The sequence below is a fragment of the Aspergillus homomorphus genome (genome assembly GCF_003184865.1).
Source record: "Aspergillus homomorphus CBS 101889 unplaced genomic scaffold BO97scaffold_19, whole genome shotgun sequence".
NCBI classification, from domain to species: domain Eukaryota; kingdom Fungi; phylum Ascomycota; class Eurotiomycetes; order Eurotiales; family Aspergillaceae; genus Aspergillus; species Aspergillus homomorphus.
In genome coordinates this window covers 347188-361163 of record NW_020291905.1, presented here as the reverse complement: position 1 = coordinate 361163, position 13976 = coordinate 347188, and the positions used below count along the sequence as shown (strand labels likewise).

Genomic DNA, 13976 nt, shown 5'->3' with positions numbered 1-13976 from the left:
CCCACGCTGACTAACGAGCACCCCACGTTTTCCCCTCAGCAGTGACCAGCAGCAGTGAGCACAGAACGACCTGCAGCATCTCAATGTCACCAAACTTAATGACTAGGCAGCACCAAACTAGCTTCTTAACTTGATCAAGATGATATGCAATCCACCTGCTACGCGATACAATATATTTGAGTCGCGTCTTCAGAGACAGGATGTTCTTCAAAGTCTCAAATTATATTTGCGGCCTGGAATAGAGCAGAGGTTGAGGATATTTCCGGCGGAAGATTCCATAGCCGCCGGCAAGCAGTGGTAGACCAGACCGGTGGTTGTGTTTGTCCTACCTACCGTACCTACGCAAGGTAGCACCGGGGCACTGTAGTTCAGCCGATCACCATCATATACCTCCCACAACAATCATAGTAACAAATCAAACCATAACCACCAAAGGGGGTAAAACAAAAAGCACCATCCAGCATCATGCAATCAAAATGAACCCCGGCGATTCATTTTCCAAATCACTTAGGAAAAGGTTCAACAAGATCAGAACAAATCGACCCGGAACCACTCCCGAGTCGAATTCCCGAACCAAGACCAGCCGCTCACACATTAAACCGGGACGCTCTAGTCGGGCAGCCGGTCCGGCGCTAGGGCCATGTAAGCGTGGCCTGAGTTGAGAAACATGCAATGTGCAATCACCCACTTCTTTCGCTTTGCCGATGGTGGTTTGATATCGGTTGAGGCCAGCGGGAACGGAGCTCTAGAGGGAGGGATGTTTCCGGCAATCAAGTGAAGTAAACTAAAAGCCTTGTTCAAGGTTGTCACTTCCTTTTTACCTATAATGCTGTAAGCGTCCGGGATAAAGTCTTTACACCCTCGCTTCTGTCCTGCTTTTTTCTCGCCGTCTCTCCCCTTGGTTTCATTTATCCGTTGGCGCACGTGTATATCGTTGATCTATGGATAGCTACAAGAGCTCGAATTTTTTCTTCTACTTGTTCATGACATTTCAAGAGGGTGACCTGCTTCTATTTGTGATGCCTCGAGTTGCATCCGTTCCTCATTTATTGCCAGTCTATTCTCTATATACAAAGTTCGCCCATTCTGCAATCACAGAGACTGACCTTAATGGCCGGGTCTATATCTAACTTCTAACTTCTATATTCTAGCTTCTAGCGCTCTATGCTACTGTTACCAATTCATGTCGACATTCGAATGCGATATAACCCAAGAATGATTGAGGCGCCTACTCCTCGAGGGACGGACGCCAGGATCGTCCTTGCCAGTGAACGAGAGCCGTGGGAATGAAACTAACGCCCATGATGAGGGCGGCGCATACTCCGGCACTGGCAGCGACTCCAACAGATTCGAACATGGACGGAAACCTAGACATCCGTGATTAGTATCTGCGAACAATGACTGGGAAAGTGCGACTTACCAGAATGGACCCAAAAAGCCCCAGATCTGACGAACGAACGTGATGAATACTCCAATGCTGGCCGCCTCCGTGTGATAACAGTCTACGGCATATGTGATGAGAACGGTGGTTACAATCTGGTTGCCGCCGGCACAGATGGCAATGCCAATGATAGGACGGATGTTCCAGTGGCCTTCCGTGGACTGTTCAGTACAGACCAGGAAAACAACAAGGCCCACAATTGAGCACAGAAATCCGATGTAACTGAGCCAAAGCCGATGCTCGGGCTGGGGCTTGCGATGGATCTGCTTTTCGCGCAGTCTCATCCAGCGATCGGACAAAAGACCGCCTAGCTGTTCGCCTATGAGAGAGCCAACGATGGGACCAAGGAATTGGAGACCCAGCTGTTCGGCGTTCAGTTCAAATTTACTCTGCAACAGGGCCGGAACTTCGACTGTGGTCAAGACGTTGCTCAAGCAAAAGACCATGGCGTACGCGGCAGCTGGAATCGCGACACAAGGGTACGTGAATATGCCCAGTGGTCTGATGAAATCCCATGGCGACAAAGGTGTGGGATCAATTCGTCGCAGCTGAAGATATTCTCGCACCCAGGCGGGCTTACTTGTGTCATAGTCACCCCCAACGTACCGAGTTTCGGGCCCGAAGAACAGATATAGGACAAACTGGCCTCCGTTGATCTATGTGATGCGAAACCGAATCTGTCAGCTATCCACCAATCGCTTCGATGAAGTTTCCAAGATCTTGAGGGGGACCTACTATGGCCAAGATCCAGTAGATCCATTGATAGCCCAACCGATACGTAACGAAACCGAAGATGAAAGGTCCGCTCGGAATTCCCAAAGTGAGCAACAGGGTCCAGACTCCCATATACCGGGCGCGGTCCTTCTTGAATGTTGTCTCCATTACTACGGCACTTCCAATAGCTTCCGAGGTTGTCAGCTAATCCACTTTCGCTCGCAACAGGAACAGCAATGGTGATGCTTACCGGACGCTGGGGAGATAAAAAATGCCTGCAAGGCACGACAAACTGCAAGAGACGAATAACTTGTGCTTTCAGCACACCCTATATTGCAGATGAGACTGCAGATCAAGGACAACAAGAATACTGGACGACGGCCCCATCTATTGGACAGAGGCTTCCAGATTAATGGTGCTACGCCCAGTACTGCAATCTGGATGGAAGTCATGTAACTCGCATCGTTGATAGATACGCCATATTCCGTTGCAATCCTGGAAGCAATTTAGTAACCCAGCTGTGCTTTGACCACCGTGACACTTACGTCTCATAAGCGGGGATGATGCCTGCAGCAGCAAAAGTTCCCATGCACGCGTGAAACGCAACCAAGAGAAGGTTGACTATTTTCTAAGGAGCAATAAGTATTATCAGCCAAAGAGATCCCTCATAATCAGACGACCTGTGTAGCAAGTTAACTGCTCAGAGGCGCTAACCTTCCAAGAGGGCCAGTTATAAGGGTCTGCGGGATCCATGCTAGGCATGGGGTCGAGTTCCAAAGTGCCATGGCGCTCAAGCAGATAGTCACGATGAGCCTTGGAAAGGCGAGATGCTGCAATATCGGCGTACGTTGAAGGGATGCCCGACTCAGTGCTTTCGACAAAGTCAATATCCTCTTTGGCGGGGGTCTGAGGGTCAACAGCCGTGCGAGACGGTTGCATCACGAGTGAGCGGGTCATCTCGACGAAAATGACCCTGTATCCAGGGCAAGAAAGAGCAAGGGATTGCCGGTTTGGTGTCACAGAGCACCTGTCACTGAAATCCCGACAATTCTCTTAGTTAGGTGGACAGCAAGTGATGAATGGCAAAACGAACGAGACGGCGAAATGCTGAGGCTTGCAAGAGATAAGCCAGAATGTCCAAGGGTTATGTGAGATGGTTCACGTGGTTCCTGTCAGAGGAAAGAAAACAGGGCGAGGCTCCACGCTGTCTGGGGGCTTCGACGTATCGCCGGTGTCTGTGAATCTCCTCCCCGGGGCAAAGCCAACCGAATGACGAGTCCCGCTTGCTGCTGGGGCAAGTTATGGGGGTTATGCGGAGGAGATTCCACAAAATTGCGAATTGCGGTAACGACAATGGGCAACTCGGTCTATCATTTTGGACAGTGCGGTATAGCTCATTGGCCGGACTGAACCAATGGATTTGCTATCAAGTCGAAAAACATAACCGAGGGCCCGAGTCCGGGTTTTCCGGAGAACGCCAACCCCATTTCTCAAGGCCTTCCCAGCAAGGGACCCATTAGGTCATACCGTGACGGGATAAGTTCTTTGGAGTGGATGCCGACTTGATATTGGAGAAGTCATGGCAAATGTGTTAGTTTGCCTTCTGGACTCGGCTATTCTTTCTTTGGTTCGTCCTTCGTTTTCACCGTGGATACTCCGCATTCTGGCCCATCTAGCTGCGAATCGGAGTCAGGTTTAGGCGCATATGCCTGTATGACTATGATGATGGTGGTGGTGGCGGACAGGTCGATCGAAGCGAACCCGGTAGGTAGAGTGCCTACTGTACTCCGTACTGTACCTATCTTAGGAATTGTGGGGTGTGGTACCTGCCAGGTCCTCCGGAGAAGAACTCCACGCACCCATGCAGTAGCTCGACAGCCTGTATGTAAGGGGGCCTTCTCAACTCTGAATACTAATAACTTCCTCAAGATAGTGCAGATTCGCAACCAGTGATCAAATTAGTAATGACGAGGAGTCATGTGAACGAACTTATCGCTTGAGATGGAGAAGAGAGAATGAGATGTATGGAGAAGGCAATCTGGAATCTGGAGTTAGCCGATTACTAGTCCGTACCATCCTTCCCATCGGTAAGTGATAACGGGATTGTTTCTTAGGCAGAAAAGTCGGGGTCTGTAGCATGACAGTGGTATACAGTACGGTATGATACGGTATATCTCCACGTGCCTTCTGCAGATTGCTGATTGCCACTTCTGTGAGTTTTGTTCCTAACTTGCTCCAGCTCTTTCTGCCCCACACTTTTTCTTCGACCCTTCGAAACAACTACCAAAATCACTCTGCATTGACCTTTTCCTCTCCCCGATCGATTATCCTTCTATTCTCGCTCAAGGCTGGCTCCTTCGACTGGTTAATTGTTGCTGCCTGATCAATCGTGGGTGCAGGTGTAATACAAGATAACATTGACTTGGGTTGCGCGACCTTGGCTGCTCCCAAGCAATTTGTTCCACATTCCTCAGACACCATGCCACAAAACACATCCACATCCACATCCTCGCCTACTGCCACCACACCCACATCCAAGACCTTGGTCTGTCGCGTATGTGAGAAGGGCTTTTCCAAGGCTGAGCATCTGAGGGTAATGCCTCCCTAGACTTTCGTACACCAAGTTATTTTCTGTAGTGAAGTGAACATAGCTAATTCTAGTATGTAGAGACATGAACGCTGTCGTAAGCACCCTTGATCCAACTTGCATTGACACACATTGTGTGATTTCATGAGTCGACCTCTGCATCATGCTCAATAGCCACACCGACTAGTGCTTATCTTCTTTAGCGTGTGCTAATGTCTCTGTTTTCGCGAAGATACGGGATCGAAGCCTTTTGTCTGCAAAGAATGCCGGCGTCCTTTTGCACGCCAAGATGCTCTTACTCGACATGAAAAGCTACATGTCCGTGCTGCGAATACCAAGCAGGCTCAAGCAAATCAATCCGCCGTACATGTGCCTTCGCAGGCGCCGCCTCTAGATACTCTTGCTTGGGACACTACTCGAGCCACTGCGCCGGAAGTGGCATCTACGTCGACATCCAACAATACTTGGGAGACGTCGCAGGCCGAACAACATTCTGGTCTGCAACATGCTGGCTCCGACCTTGACTTTACATTAATATGGCCCGACTCCGAGAATTTGTTTCAAAGCATCATGGCATGTGATACGACTGACCAGTGGCAGATGCCACTCGGGGCTCTGCCTTTTCCACCTGTGGTGCAAGATGTGAATGGAATGAATTTTGGCTCACCAAATTCCTTCGATGACAGGGGCGCATCGATAGGCGCCATCCCGTCAGGCGGTAGCCACCAGGCCGTGCGAGATGTCACTGAGATGGTTACAAGCTCGGTGAGAACATCCGAGCCCTTTCGTTCACGAACATCTAATTGATTTTAACTCTGAATGATAGTCGTCGAGCGTGACAGCAGCGATCAAAGCAACCTCGATAACCTCGGTCTTCCTTGACGAATGCCTTCACATGTTCTTTGTGCGCTTCATACCTACTTTCCCCATTTTGCATCGAGCAACTTTCGTTTTCCGTGAATGCACCCATCCTCTGCTCCTCAACGCCATGGCGCTTGGGTCCCTTTACCTAGGCCCTAAAGACTCTGTCTCTAAAGGAGAGGCGTTATGGCGCCTAGCACATACGGCAATTGCTACTTCTGTAAGCCGTGCTGTTTCTGTACGAAAGAAATTATGCTTACGAGGTTCTAGTGGCAGTCTTTGATCACACATCGTGGACCGTACGATGCTTGCAAAGGAGTCCAGCTCCTTCTGACGGCCCTCTTGGGACAAATATATGGCGCCCTGTCTAAGGTATGTAGCCACACTGGCTCTGGGGTGGTATATATAATTGATTATTTGTTGCCAGAATCGACAAATCCGCACCACAAGCCAGGTCTTTCGCCCCCTCGGTTTCTTCTGGGCAAGACATTGCGGGATGCTAGATTGCGAACCCTTCCCCATGGAAAGCGTGCCTTTCCCCAGCGCTTCTATTAGTGAGAAGGAAAACAGGTGGCGAACTTGGGTGGCAAGGGAAATACAACAACGTGCATTACTTGCTTACCACATTCTAGACGGTCTCGTCGCGCAGATGTCTGGAGATGGTGCTTCCACACGGCACGTTGCCAACCCACTAATTCTTCCGAGCAGCGAAGCTGCATTCGATGCCGGTAATGTCGATGAGTGGATCACTACAATGCGTTCTCAACGGTCCGAGCAGCCTTCATTTCGACTCGTCTTCCGTTCCCTCTTCCCTCCAATTGGCAGTTTCCGTCCATTAGACTATCAATTCTCCGCTTTCGCTCTACGGGTGGTTCTTGAGGGGCTGCAATCTTTAGTTTCTGATTCCGATGAGAGCGACTTAGCGGCTGTCGGTGTTCCTGGCCGCTCCGACGTCCGGAGGGCGCTGGCCCAAGTGCATGAGACCATTACCATGAGCATTCATCTTTCAGCCCCGGAAAGACTTGAGGTCCTCCTCCGTTGGCATACGATCTGCCTGGACACCATGATAAATTCCACCATTCTCTGCAGACATGTTTGCTCTCGTTACGATATCACGCAGCATGTCTCTGGCGGTTCTCGGACGATTAGGCCGGGATTTGATATGGTTAAGTGGGTCAATACTGAAGATGCTCGTCGCGCATTGCTGCATGCCATCGCGATTCAGGATATTGTCGAGCAACTACCTAGGGGGCGTGCTCATGTTATCCACATGCCAAGCTCTCTGTTCTCCGCAACGACGATTTACGTTGTGTTCTCACTCGCCGGGGTAACCAACATCCACCTTCCACGTACTGTTGTCTGGCAAGATGCACTACTTTCCCGGGCTGATCTGAACATTGGCTCCGATACTATTCGCTCCTCGACCGGATCGGAGACTCGTCGCTTCGTTGAAGAGGGCCGCACCGACTCTCCACCAGGAATGGGCGCCGTGCGCAATTTACTGTATGAAATGAATTCATTACAGAAATTATTTCGCTGCTTGTTCTCTCAGTGGGGTATTGCCCATGATATGGAGGAAATCATCGATCAATGGATCACCCTTTGCCACTGAATGGCATTGGTGTATGCACCTATGCCTTTTCGGGCATCTGCTCAGCTTTCAAATCTCGATGCAGATGAGCTGCTGGGCGTGGGTCAACACCAATTACAACCGCAGACAATAACCACTACCACAGCCATCAATCTCCGGACTAGCCGCACGATTTAAACCCCGCTTTTCTGGAGAAGCTGGACGTGCCAAGGCCGAATACGCTCAATGCAGTCCATCTACTTGATGGTCCCGCCACGTTATCGCTTCCAAAGCCTCCCCTGGTATGTTCCGGTCATATGGCTTCACCTGGCCAAGCTTCCACAAAAGCCTGAGATCGAAAGCCACCAAATCATCGAGACTTGGGACGACGCTGCCGAGTTGAAGACTTAGTATTAGCTGCAACGCAGCCCTTTCATATTTTACGTTCCACTATCGAGGTTCGAATTTCTCTCGGCTTGTACTGCACTCCCTCATGATGTGTCCTAGTCAAGTCTATGGGCCTCGCAAAAGGCGGGGAGATCAGCATGGACTGAACCCTTGCTAGTCATCTCAAGAAACAGTTGTGCTACGCTACTTATGTCTGTCTTGGGATTCTTGGGTTCTATGGCTGATAGGTGCATCTATCGGTTTCGCTAATTATCACTGTCGCCTGAACCGTCCCGGTTCCTCTTGAGAGCTCCCAGGAGTTAGTCCAGCGGGAGACTTTGTGGTCTGCGCACATCATGTACTGTACACGAATGCTCGGGCATGCCGTCTTCCTTCTTCGAGCCACACTTGAGTCCCCATGAGTCAGTTTCGTGCGATTGGTCTGGTCTTCGGTTGCTTCGTGGGCTATATACCAAGGCCCAGAATATCAGACCTGGCCAACGAGTCACCTAGAAATCCAGCACTCGACAACAATGGCGCCGATGTCGTATCCCGTTTGTCTGATGATCATCATCTACGCCCTGACCCTGGCGCCTGTGGCGTGGGTATACGCGGCGGAGCTCTGGTCTCTGGTGACGCGTGCCTCGGGAATGCTTTGTAGAATTTGTTCCATCCTCCATTATATACCGATCTTCTCTCTTTGCGTGCTTCTGCGACAAATACAGCGGTTGCTCCTCCACGAAGTCCATTGCAGCACCGAGCAAAACTGGCTTTTCGACGCCGTGCTGGGGATGTTTGCGCCCTGGGGTTTCCCGAACATCAAATGGAAGCCATTCATCGTCTTTGACGTTCTCTGTGTCGGGGCCGCCCGTGCAGATCTTTTCCACGTAAGCCACCCTTCGCATCGCTTGCTTACTTCCTTACCCGGTTTTGTCAAAAGCATTGGGGAATAGCACCTTTACGTTCGTCTGGCACGCGGCAGAGAGTAAAACTTCACATGCAAATATCCTGAGACATGCGGCAAGACTCGAGAAAGTGGAGAAGATGCTCAGCAAAGATGGTCCCTGACCATGGCACACCAAGCCGAGACATTCGAAGCTGAACGGCATGAGCGAGCAGGCCCGCGAAGAATCTTCACGTCGGTGGAGTCTAGGACCCGTGCGACCATGGGATGTTGTTCTCGCCACTCGAACTACAAGCAGCCTCGGAAAATTACGAGTCAACTCATGGAAGAGATTCTGAATTTCAAGTCAAGTCGAATCGGACCATATCCTATTACTTCATTCTGATCAATCAATGCGATGAGTATGCATGCTATGCTATATATGCAACTGGAAATCAACAACCACAATGCCAAATTTTGAACCAAGTCTCGAAAAGAAAAGCATTAAAGACAACCGTAAGCGACGCAGAACAATGCTCAAGCTGCAAGGAAATGGGTATCTCTAGGCAATTTGATGCTCATGAGAACAAGTGAAAGGTAAGAACGATGAACAAAGCGAAAAGACCAGAACATAGCATCAAAAATAGAGAGCCACCCATATGGAGAACGCACAATAAGAAAGGCAAGAGGAAAATCAAGCGTGCTGAAACGTTGAGAAGCAAGCAAGACAAATCAAGGTCAGGTATAAACATCAAAATGAACCTCATATCACTCAGTCATCATGTAGGTATATGTATGTACGATATCGTATATATGTATCGACCCGTTGATCGATATTAGTTCGTGGCTGCACGTTCGGCGGCAGAGGCCTTGTCGATGCGCAACAACGCTCTGGCGACAGACATGCCAACGTCCTTGAAGAGATCATTGATGATCGACTCGCACGCTCCCGGGAAGCCCGGGGGCTTAGTCTCCTGTCGTTGCATACCGGGGGAGAGTCGGTCAATGATCTTGCCAAAGGTGAGTTCGATACAATCTTCGATCATTTTCATCTTGTGGCGGAACACAAATAGGGACTTATCCACGGATCCACCGAGGGAGGCGTTCAGGGCGGCGGCATTGCTATCGGGATACGAACGGAGACGTTGAGCGGGACGGTCACGGAGGCCCTCATCGTCAGCATCCCGATGTCTCTTGAGCGGGTTGTAGGCCAGAGAGGACTGGTGAAGTGCCAAAGATGATGACCGCGGGGCCATTCCCTGGGAGGAGGAATTGGTTCTCTCCTCCGCCATACGCTGGGCCGCGGTTTGGCCGAACCGGTCCCCGATTCCCAGGAGTGACCGGTGCGTCTGTTGTGGAGTGGTGTCTCGGCTCAATGGCCGGGCGAAAGCTGCGAACACATCACCTCGTGTCCGCACAGGGGCGGCGGCGACCTTGGCCTCCTCACCCCATATCGCCATCTGCTCCATCTCCTCCGGAGGCGGGAGACTCCGGAGCCAGGTGTAGACCCGGTTCATATTGACCACTATATCGTGTTCAGGAAGGTTGATCCGTGCGGCAGGCTGGGCCGCCGCCGCCGTCTCCTTGTGCACTGGTACAGCGACCGGAGCCACTGGCTTAGGGTTGGTCCGCGCTTCCTCGGCTGGGCAACGGTGCGGCGCAGCGTACTTGTCCCGGTCAATGTCGCTGATCCAGTGGTTGAGGAGCCCGAGCACTTCCTTGGGAATGTCGATGGTCGGATGCGGGCGACCTTGTCGAAAGGATTCGTAGTAAGCGGAGCGTTTGGCGACATAGGTGTAGATGCGACGCCGACAGGATTGCCAAGAATAGCGACGCCCCGTTCGCATTTCAAGTGTGTTGGCGATCTTGATCCAGAAACTCTTCGGGTAGGCGTGGGCATCGTAATCTTCCATGGAGGCAGCACATAACTTGACAAGGCATACTTGCTCGGGGATGGTAAGTTGTTTGCCGCGACCGGGATGGGTGGGTTCCATAGGCAGAATGGGTTTGTCGACGGAGGTAGATTGTGAGAGAGACTGAGAGGGAGACTCTTTCATAATCATGGCGGTTGCAGTGGCAGTGGCAGTGGCAGTGGCAGTCGCTGTTGTTGTGGTGGTGGTGATGGTGGTAGTGATAGGGAGAGTGATGGGGTCGGGCTTAATGGCGACCGACTGCGAGGGGTTGACTTGAGATTGCGGTGTGCTTCTTCCCCATAAGGAGTGATCGGGCCGCACGGGGTTCAGGAGCGTAGTTCCGGAACACTCCATTTTGTCGGAAGATTGACTGGTGAAACTTTCCCCTCAAAGCACACACATAGAGAATCCTCAAGTATTAATGGAGGGCAAAATAGCCCCTGATAGGGAGGAGAAGGGAAAGGGAAAGAAGAAGGAAGAGGGGGGAGGGATATGGGAGATGAGAGACAGGGAAAGGAAAAAATAAGGGAAAGGATCAGGAGATTTTGGCCGCCGCTACCCTAGTAGAGCAGCAGGTGAGAAATGAAATGAACTGAAATGAAATGAAATGAAATGAAATGAATAATGCCTGAAGCAAAAAAGCAAAAGCGAAAAGGCAAAAAGCAGAAAGGCAAAAGGCAGGCGTAGGCAAAGCAAAAGCCGAGCGGCGAAAACCGCGCCGCGTCCGCGTCAGCCCACGTGATCGGCGATCGGTCGGTCGGTCGAGATGTGGTGATTGAATAATATGGTTGGGTTGAAATCAACCGATCGCTTCTTTTCGTGTTCGTTTGGCCCTCACTTTCACTTCAGGTTTTCCTCCTTATTTTCTCTCTTCGGAGATGACGGGCACACAATACTCAATCTGAGGACAGCGTCTGTCTCTCTCAATTACTGTGAACCCAACGGCCTGACCGGTTGTGTTCCCTTCCCCTCCTCTTCCCCCCTCCTCATCCCCAGCTTCATGCATAAAGAGCCGTCCTACTCCGACTACATCCAGTCAGTCAGTTAGTCCAGTTACACATCATAGAACCTGTTTGGGACATCCCTCCATCCATCCATCCATCTATCCACTGTTGGCTTCTTTCTCATGCCTTGCCTCGCATCACAATCCCTCTTTCTCCACAAACCTCGGCTGCTCTACTCCGTACTCTCCAAGATGATCTCCCGCATTTAGTCTTTCCAGCACAGAATCGACCCCCGATCTGCATTCCATGGATCGTGGTTGGGCAATGCTGGCCACCTGTTCAGCCCGCTTCGTGGATTTCATTATTCCGGTAGCATACAAAGTGTTCAAAAATGCCTGGTCTGCCATCTATTGTCGTCATTTCAAATCCCAGCCATGCTAGTCGCCCATGGTTTGTCCTCCATCTCAGCGCGCCGAACCCCTACAGGTTTAGGGTCAATCCACTGGTGTAGGCTTTGACATGGTGGTACAAATCGAGCGTTGGAGACACTTTGAAAGCGTCCCATGCTTTTCCGGTCGCTGTCCCTAGGCATCCCGGACAGGTCGGGGTTCATATATGAACCACGTTTAGACCAGAGGCCGGCTCTAGACAGACCAAGGCGATCGGCTACACTTCCTACACTCTTGACGCAGCAAAGTCCCTCTCAGTAGCAACTTTTCCGTATCATATACCACTGGCATCAGCGAACAATTCTTCCCTCATTGAGCTCAGCATGCCTTCACGGCCCAAACCTAGTATGTTGGAGGTAGTGTCATCCGTAGCGCCTGTGCCAGGGACGCGAGGTCAGTTCACCGTCACAATCACCCGAGACTGGTGCACCCAACAGTATGTCTGTCCGACTGCGCGCGCGTGCGTCAAGCGTCTCAACCCAGGCCGAGATGAGTTGACCAGAACAGTTCTGTTTTGGGAGGGTTCTCCGCGGCGGTCATGCTGTCGGCTGGTCGCAAATTCCTCGATCAGGAGCTGGGCGCAGGCCGATATCCCGACCCAGTGCACGCCTTCGTGCAGTTCCTCCGTGGCGTTCAACCGGGTGAGTCGATTATCAGCTGCGGCGTCTTACGGACCTCGTCGCGACAATGCGTCGTCCGGGTCGAACTGAAACGTGCTACTCCGGAGGCTCCCTCGAGAAGCAGAGACCCTACCGCACCATCACCACCTCCGCCACCGCACATGGGCATCAACACCCTCGGCATCTTCACCTACGCCAATATCCCCCAAGAGCAAGGCCTCACCCAACACCCCCACTACCCCCGCTCAACCAACCCACCACCACCCTTTCCCAACCGCCAAACCGAATGCATCCGAATCGACGACCCCGTCGTCGACGCCACCCCGGTCACCCGCAAGATGAACTGGGTTGCGCCCCGCTCCGCCAGCGGACTCTGGGGCCATCGCCTAGGGGGCCACAACAGGGAGGTCTGGCTCTCCTTCCGCGATGGCAGTCGGTTCTCCGATATCGTGCACCTGGCATATCTATCCGACTTAGTCAGTATCCTTACCTGCCTCTTCCCTCGGAGAACCCGCAAGGGGGGGGGAACTCTATCTGAAGCAGAAAAATATTTAGCCTCTTCATCCGCCCGCGACCCATATCCCCGATTTCTACGCCAAGTACGCCATCTCCACCCTGTGTCTGTCGATCGAGTTCAAGAGCCGGCCCGCCCCGGCCACGGAATGGGTGCTGATCCGCTCCACTTCCAATCAAGTCGCGCGCGGTCGCTACGATGTGAGTTTGCAGATCTATGATGAGGCGGGCACCCTTCTTGCGTTGAGCCAGCATGTGGTGTTTACCGCGGGGTTGAGGCCCCCGCGGGTGAGTAGGCTGTAGGGCGTTTGATTCTGTTGGTTTGTGGTTCCGGGCGTAGGGTATATAGGGTGGACATGACGGCCCAGGGGTGAGCGAGGTAGCGGCAGAAGCTGGCGAGGAAGCTCTGCTGCTGGTTGAATCCGCGGTTAAGTATTTATCGTTGTCTACTAGCCATGCTGGTTTCGGGATTTGTAAGGGCCCTGGGCTGTGTTATAGCGATTACTCAGGCTGTAAGAATTGCGGCAACTTGTAGGTTACTTACGCTGTTCTGTTTGCAGACAAAATGATGAATTGTCATATATGTACGTGTGTACGACTCGTCACACGCAAACTCTCCAAGTCCAACAACATGCTCATCCTTGATCAATGCCATCCGGGCCTGCACAGATATTACTCTATCAGGCAAGTAGGGCTCAGGGCTCAGGGCTAGGGTTGCTGCCAAGTGCCAGAGGTGACCTTCATGATTTAATGCTACTGCAATGCTCTAAGCAGATCTCAAGATGGACTTCGAATCATGCATTAGCATCGATGCAGTCTGCGTGCTGATGGGATGTGTCTGAGTTTTCGATGCCCCGCGCGGCGGCATGTATCATCTAGGCCATGCTCGGATGCATAACAAGCGCCATATGATCTATCAAGTCCACGACAGTTGCCACGACGGCTGTAACCCAATCGTCCACTTAAAACATCCATTACTTGCAACATTCGCCACACAACAATCCTTACCTTCCATCAGAATAGCCCGCGATGTTTCAAGCGAAAGGAATAACACGAAACCCGGTATGTGGAATAGAAACACTAAATATCCGAAG

General features: G+C 51.6%; 5 protein-coding genes across 5 annotated transcripts; 3 read left to right on the top strand and 2 right to left on the bottom strand.

Annotated features, from left to right (window-relative positions):
• Positions 1–1228: 1228 nt before the first annotated feature.
• Positions 1229–3112, bottom strand: BO97DRAFT_434797 (putative MFS transporter; the record flags this gene model as incomplete). Its single annotated transcript, XM_025697694.1, has 7 exons — positions 1229–1367; positions 1421–2097; positions 2177–2343; positions 2406–2650; positions 2701–2783; positions 2870–3061; positions 3098–3112. The coding sequence occupies 7 exons, from the start codon at positions 3110–3112 to the stop codon at positions 1229–1231; spliced, it is 1518 nt and encodes a 505-aa protein (XP_025551228.1).
• Positions 3113–4273: 1161 nt separating this feature from the next.
• On the top strand, positions 4274–7317 carry BO97DRAFT_70152 (C2H2 type zinc finger domain protein). Its single transcript, XM_025701000.1, has 6 exons — positions 4274–4748; positions 4824–4839; positions 4975–5507; positions 5569–5823; positions 5874–5975; positions 6031–7317. The coding sequence occupies exons 1-6, from the start codon at positions 4635–4637 to the stop codon at positions 7213–7215; spliced, it is 2205 nt and encodes a 734-aa protein (XP_025551227.1). The 5' UTR covers positions 4274–4634; the 3' UTR covers positions 7216–7317.
• A 522-nt stretch (positions 7318–7839) lies between these two features.
• BO97DRAFT_69823 (uncharacterized protein) lies at positions 7840–8915 on the top strand. Its single transcript, XM_025700997.1, has 2 exons — positions 7840–8447; positions 8586–8915. The coding sequence occupies exons 1-2, from the start codon at positions 8094–8096 to the stop codon at positions 8847–8849; spliced, it is 618 nt and encodes a 205-aa protein (XP_025551226.1). The 5' UTR covers positions 7840–8093; the 3' UTR covers positions 8850–8915.
• On the bottom strand, positions 8808–10979 carry BO97DRAFT_405790 (uncharacterized protein). Its single transcript, XM_025695273.1, has one exon. It carries the CDS (start codon positions 10708–10710, stop codon positions 9280–9282), a length of 1431 nt encoding a protein of 476 aa, XP_025551225.1. The 5' UTR covers positions 10711–10979; the 3' UTR covers positions 8808–9279.
• A 712-nt stretch (positions 10980–11691) lies between these two features.
• On the top strand, positions 11692–13724 carry BO97DRAFT_414649 (thioesterase family protein; the record flags this gene model as incomplete). The annotated part of the gene is made up of 7 exons (XM_025696356.1): positions 11692–11807; positions 11931–12185; positions 12257–12845; positions 12925–13170; positions 13232–13394; positions 13443–13466; positions 13657–13724. 7 exons carry the CDS (start codon positions 11692–11694, stop codon positions 13722–13724), a joined length of 1461 nt encoding a protein of 486 aa, XP_025551224.1.
• Between the last annotated feature and the right edge of the window lie 252 nt (positions 13725–13976).